At 43.7% G+C, this 6,559-nt stretch overlaps 1 protein-coding gene across 1 annotated transcript; it reads right to left on the bottom strand.

Moving 5' to 3' along the window:
• Nucleotides 1-3,409: 3,409 nt before the first annotated feature.
• On the bottom strand, nucleotides 3,410-5,366 carry LOC123089349 (transcription factor MYB61). The gene is made up of 3 exons (XM_044511050.1): nucleotides 4,977-5,366; nucleotides 4,747-4,876; nucleotides 3,410-4,608 (listed from the first exon to the last, which is right to left on the bottom strand). Exons 1-3 carry the CDS (start codon nucleotides 5,107-5,109, stop codon nucleotides 4,086-4,088), a joined length of 786 nt encoding a protein of 261 aa, XP_044366985.1. The 5' UTR covers nucleotides 5,110-5,366; the 3' UTR covers nucleotides 3,410-4,085.
• Nucleotides 5,367-6,559: the final 1,193 nt, after the last annotated feature.

Here is a 6,559-nt window from a genome sequence, read left to right as displayed (position 1 = left end):
GCTACACATATTTCATTACAAGTGATTTAGTGCGATTGGCAGAGTTGTTCTCTCCTTAATAGTAGCTCGCTGGTTCGATTCCTGGGTTTCGCGGCAAATAGGAGCTCCCGCTGACGTCATCCATGTTAGATTTGGCATGTTTATCATGTGGGCTGCCGGGTTGTATTTTTCTTTGGTGTGGGCTTAAGTTATGTGCTGTGTTGAGAAACGAGTGCTGGGCTTCACCCCGTTTGGCGAAGGAAACGAGTACACCCAGCCGGAGGTCCACGCGAAAGCAACCCCTTTTTTGTAACGCGACCTCACACTAAAAACGGGTGGAGCTAGCTAGTTGGCCTCATGGTTGCTAGTGATCATGCAAAGCGTGAACTATATAAGAACGCACAATACGGTTGAGATTCGAAAACACTTTTGAAAAATTTCAAATGAACAAAAGTTGTGACAATTTTTAAATGTTGAATATTTTCTGAAAAATGACAATTTTTAAAATTGCAAACATTTTTTTAAAATGTGACCATTTTGTAATTCCGAACAATTTTTGAAAACCTAAAGAATTTTTAAAATCCCGAACAATTTTTAACACAAAAACAAACTTTCTAAAATTCAAATATTTTATGAAAACACAAATAATTGTTTTTAAAAACATGAACACTTTTTGAGAAACAAGAACATGTTTCTGAATGAGAACATTTTCTAACCTTTTGCAAAAAAATCATAATAGAACACCTTCTGATATTCAGAACATATATTTAAAAACACAAACATTTGTTTTAATCGTGAACAAATTTTTGAATTTGTAAAACATTTTTGGAAATGTGAAAATTTTGAAGTAGTGGTAACGAATTTTCAAATTTTTGAACATATTTGAAAATTCCAATTTTTTTGACAAATGCTCTTTTTTATGATATTTGTAAGTTTTTGAAAAGAAAAAAAATGGAAAAACAGAAAACCAAGCAAAAAGAATGAATGAAAAAAGAAAAAGAAAAGAAACAACAATGAGTTGAAGTTGCATCGAGGACATGCGGTTGTAGTTTTGGGTGACACTTGCAGTTGTGTGTCTAGTAGTAGACATGCAACTGACCTACTCCCTACCGACAAAATACCACACGGTCGCAGTCGCACTGAAGATATGTAGTTGCAGTCAAGGGTCACACTCATAGTTGCGTGCCTAGTGGCATACATGCAACTACCCCTGCCCCAGGAAAACATCAATGAGTTGCAGTCAATCAAAGACATGCAGTTGCAGTCAAGGGTGACAGTTGTAGTTGTGTGCCTAGTGGTAGACATGCAACTAGCCTACTCGCCCCTGCAAAAACAATACATAGTTGCAATCCTACAAAAGACATGCAGTTGCAGTCGAGGGTGACACTTGTAGTTGCGTGCCTAGTGGTAGACATGCAACTGGCCTACCCCCGACAAAACAATGCATAGTTGTAGTCCTAGTGAAGACATGCAGTTGCAGTCGAGGTGACACTTAAAGTTGCGTGCCTAGTGGTAGACATGCAACTGGCCTACTCCCATTGACAAAACACCACATGGTTGTAGCAAGGGGTGACACTTGCAGTTGCTTGCCGAGTGGTAGACATGAAATTGGCCTACCCCCGAGAAAACATGGCATAATTGCAGTCCTATCGAATACATGTAGTTTCAGCCTAGGTGGCGGTTGTAGTTGCGTGCCTAATGGTAGACATGCAACTAGCCTACTCCTTCTAACAAAGCACCACATACTTGCAGTCTTATCAAAGACATGCATCTACAATCGGGGGTCGCACTTGAAGTTGTGTACCTAGCGGTAGACATGCAACTGGCCTACCCCCCCCCCCCCCCCACACACACACACCACATAGTTGTAGTCTTATCAAAGATATGCCGTTGCAGTCGGGTGTGACACTTTCAGTTGCGTGTCTAGTGGTAGACATGCAACTAGCTGACCCCCCCCCACCCCCCCAACAAAAACAACACATACTCCCTCCGTTCCTAAATATAAGTCTTTGTAGAGATTCCACTGGATAGACTACATACGGAGCAAAATGAATGAATCCACACTTAAAATGCATCTATATACATCCGTATGTAGTTCGTAGTAGAATCTCTACAAAGACTTACATTTAGGAACGGAGGTAGTAGTTGCATTCGAGAGCTCGCAGTTGAGTGCCGAGTAGCAGATAGGCAACTGCCCCTCCCCCGACAAAACAACACTAAGGGTCAGTTCTTTTGGGCGGCTTAAAAAATAAGCTACCTCTCCCCAGCTTAAGAAATAAGCCGCCCCTAAAATTTGTTGAGACTTCTAAATTAGTTATTACATAACTAGTTTAGAAGCCCCAATGAACAAGAGAGGCGGCTTATGGGAAAAGTTGGGGAGGTGGCTGCTTATTTTTTAAGCTGGCAAAAGAACTGGCCCTGAGTTGTAGTCACATGCAATTGCATCTGGGCACGATGCTTGCAATTTCATGCCTAGTAGTAGATATGCAACTAGCCCTCTTCCCGACAAAAAACACACCACAAAGTTGCAGTTGCATTGAAAACATGCAGTCGCACCTGGGCGCGACACTTCCAGTTGTGTGCCTAATAGTAGACATGCAACTGCCCCTCGCCAAGCAAAACAACACTGAGTTGCAGTCGCCTTGAAGACATGTAATTGCATCTGGTCACGACACTTGCCGTTGCGTGCCTAGTACTAGACAGGCAACTACCCCTGCCCTGCCCGAACAACACTGAGTTGCAATGCGTTGAAGACATGCAGTTGTAGTAGGGCATGGCACTTGCAGTTACATATCTAATGGTAGACATGCAACTGCCCCTTGCCCCTCGACAAAACAACATTGAGTTGTCGTAGTGTTGAAGATATGCAATTACAGTCGAGGCGATTGTGCAACCAAATGGCAAAAATAGAAGTTATTATTTAATAAAATAATAAAATGTAAAAATGTCGCAAGAATCATGCCTTTAGCAATATATTTTAAAAGCAATAAACAGTGAATTAAAGAATAAAATAAGAAAAGGTGGAAAACCAATGCAAAAAAATAATGCGAAATGGCACTTACAAGAAAATAAAAGAAATAGTAAAAATACATAAAAGAAAAAACAGACAAAATTGTTGTTTAAGAAACAAAAGAAAAAATAGGCAAACCAGACAAGAAAAGTCCCCGCCCAACCAACTTGAGCCCAACGCATTAAACTTAACTGGCCAACACCAGAAAGGAGAACAAAACTAAAGAAAAACAAAAACGGTGGTGCACAAATCTTGAAGCATCAAACGATCCAACGACCAGGACATTGACTCAGACTTTGTTAAAACTCGACCAACTGAGTATTAGCAATCCCCTTCAGTAATTACATCTCCGTTTCAGGCAAAAAAAAAGAAAAATCAAATGCTTCTCTATCAACCTGATGTAGGAAAAAATAGGGCATATAAACATGATAATTGTTTTGGGTAATAAATAAATAAATAATAATAAATGATAGAAATGCAACATATAAATAAGTAAGTAACAAAATCCATGTAAAAAAATACAGCAACAAATGAGAATAAAAATTATTCATGTGTGTCACAAAATTATGTGCTACAAAACATTAGATGTATCTCCAAATAAGTAAGACAAAATAAAACAGAAATAGAAATAAAAATAAAACAACCGAATAGAACAAAATAAAAAGTAATAAATACACTAAAATGAAAAAGGATAACAAAAAGGAAAAAGGTAGATTTTTCTTTAGAACAGGGGAAAAGCTGGACAAGTACCCGTGTACACACACATAGTGAGTTGCGTCCTTAAGATTCCACTGTAAGATAGGAAAGGTAAAAGAAGAAAGAAAAATACTACAACTATTTACGTGGAGGACCTAACAGAAAATAAAAAAATAAAAAAAGGAAAATGGAAAGGACTGCAAGCCAGAGGCCACAACCACTGTAAGAAGCCCGCAGGCCACACCCTGCCCGTTTCCAGCCTCAGCCCAGTACGTTTTTGAACAACACTATACAACAGCGACAAACACAGATTAATCAATTTGCACATCTTTTTTTCGCAAAAAAAATCAATTTGCACGGCTAATCTTGTCGATAGCAGCACCGTATAAGTAACTATATACTACAACCAATACGAAACCGAGCCAGTCAAGGTACTCGCGGAGCAGCTCCAACCAGCCGGCGATGGGAGCAGGTGTGGTTCGTGCTGCCCGCCCGACTCGGTAGTAGTAGTACTGCTCGCCGTCAGGTCGAACAGCTGACTGCCACTGTCTGCGCCGTTGTTGCACTGCTCGCCGGTGTCGGAGCCGGAGCTGGACGGGTCAGAGCCCACCGTGCTGGAGCTCGACACCACCGGCTGTACAAGTACAACGCCGTGCTGGAGCTGCAGCGGGTCCGTGCCCATGTAGCGAGTGATGGAGTCCGGCAGCGGCACGGCTCCATGGCTGCACGTGTTGCTACCTGCCGCAAGGTGGGATGGCAGGATGTGCTGGGCGTCGCCGTTCCTCCTACCCTCGTCGACCATCGGCTCGTGGGTGTCCGGGTCGATGCCACGCCGGCGGAGCTTGTGCTTGATGGAGGCATTCCAGAAGTTCTTGACCCCGTTGTCCGTCCGCCCCGGCAGGCACGCCGCGATGAGAGTCCAGCTGCCAATAATTTCCTCATCAATGATGAAATGAACAACTTTTTCTTTTGAACGTATGAAATGAACAACTTGCTCATCGATGCAGAGGCCGAGAGTCATCCCATCTTCTCGGAAAAAAGAGAGTAGGAGTAGTATGTACCTGTTGCCAATGATGGAGTGGAGTTGGATGATGAGATCTTCCTCTTCCTGGGAGAGCGCTGCCCGCTTCAGGTCCGGCCGGAGGTAGTTTAACCACCTCAGCCTGCAGCTCTTGCCGCACCTCTCAATGCCTATTGCAGTTGCACAACTAGAGCATGATAAAATAGAAATAGTAAATGCAATGTTAACACTACACAGTCGGCCCGGACGGGGAATTAGTACCGTATGTACCTGCTAGCCTGGGGATATCACTCCAGCGGCCGAGGCCATGCTTGGCGACGTGGTTCATCAGCTTGGCGTCCTCCTCCGTCGACCACGGGCCTCTCCTCACCGCCTTCCTGGGGCCGCGCGGCGCCTTCGACATGCCACGCTCAGCTGCCAAACAAGAATGCCGTTCTTCAGCTCAGCTATCCTATCGGCGCGGCGGTGCAGGCAGAGCAGCAGACCGATAGCTGTTGGAAGCTGGCGGAGGAGACGACCAAGGCGTTGTGTTTATCACTACTCCGTGTCTGGAGATTAGGTATCTCCCAATTAATGCTCCAACCCCTCCTCGTTAGAAGGACGCATCAGGGATTTTCCTACGTGGTACATCCTCCCTCGGCACATGCCATTCTTTTCCTTGAGAAAAGACTAGCACCATTGTTGATATCTGCTTCCTTGAGAAAAGACTAGCACTTTTTCCTTCATATATTGCTCTATGGCTAGGAAAAAGTGATCTACTGTTTCTTTATGATCACATAAACGATACCCAAATGATAAGTGTTACACGTGTGGCATGACGCACTCCGGCCTGACGTTTTTTACAACTAAAGTTGACATCCGAAAAGAAAAAAACAAATCCAAAAAATTTAAAACTAAACTTGCCATCGGAAAAAAAGGTTGTCATCCTCACGTCACTAAACTTGTCATAAAAAATGTTCAAAGTTGTCATGTGCTCGAGCCACACGTGTGGCACTTATTAGGGTCGAAACAATTTTTTTTCATTTCTTATCCACCTCTCTTAGACGGGTTATCTTTAGTCAATGTACTGTTCCTACAAAATTAACACGTACGCTACTTGTGTCTCCTCCCTTTGTCCCTCCTCCAAGAAAAGGCAGCTAGGGTTTCTGCCTCCCCTCTGCGGCACTGCCGATCTCCTACTTCTCCTGTGGCCTTAGGGCCATGGTGCGCGGTGGATCCCGGCCGTTGCCCGCGGAGGGGCTACATTTTCAGGTGCTTCTTCAAGTTTTGTTAGGATTTGTGTCTTGCTCAAGAAGATGAGACGGCGGCGGCTTCTTGAAGATAAATAAGGTTCTTCCCGCCTAGCCTCCGTCCCAATGGTGTGTCTAGCATCGTTGGAGGGCGTGTGGAGGTGTGTCTCCGGCGGATCTCACGAAATTTGGTCGGTGGTTGTCTTTGGTGGATCCGCTTGGATCCGGTCTTTGTTCGTCTTTGTTCATGTGTCTTCAGGCCGGATCCTTTCGATCTAAAATTTTCAGCGGCGGCGGTTGCTGTTCTAGGGCGTTGGTCCTATGGGACCTTAGCACGACGACTTCCCGACTGTTTACTACAACAAGTTGTACCCGTCTCCGACGAGAGAGGGGCGATGACGACGGCGCGCCTTCGGCTTGCTTCAGTGCTTGTATTTGTCGCTTGGTGGTCTATGAATTTGGATGTAATTTTTATTATTTCTTGTGTTCATTGTACTGCCATGATTGAAGATAAATAGATCGACAGTTTCCCGAAAAATAAAGTACTGTTCCTACATATGAGCCACAAAAACACTTTAATTTTAGTGAAATTTTAACAAATCAATTTTTGTGAAGGAACATCCG

This window comes from Triticum aestivum, chromosome 4B (assembly GCF_018294505.1).
Source record: "Triticum aestivum cultivar Chinese Spring chromosome 4B, IWGSC CS RefSeq v2.1, whole genome shotgun sequence".
NCBI classification, from domain to species: Eukaryota; Viridiplantae; Streptophyta; class Magnoliopsida; order Poales; family Poaceae; genus Triticum; species Triticum aestivum.
Note: the sequence above shows the minus strand (reverse complement) of the source record. Positions and strands in the feature narration are given on the sequence as shown.

What these genes read in the sequence shown, in the direction of transcription:
- LOC123089349 (XM_044511050.1), bottom strand. Translation starts at nt 5,109, where the DNA reads ATGTCGAAGGCGCCGCGCGGCCCCAGGAAGGCGGTGAGGAGAGGCCCG. An exon ending in TGATATCCCCAGGCTAGCAG is followed by an intron (nt 4,877 to 4,976) that starts GTACATACGGTA and finishes CAACTGCAATAG; the next exon opens with GCATTGAGAGGTGCGGCAAG. An exon ending in CACTCCATCATTGGCAACAG is followed by an intron (nt 4,609 to 4,746) that starts GTACATACTACT and finishes AATTATTGGCAG; the next exon opens with CTGGACTCTCATCGCGGCGT.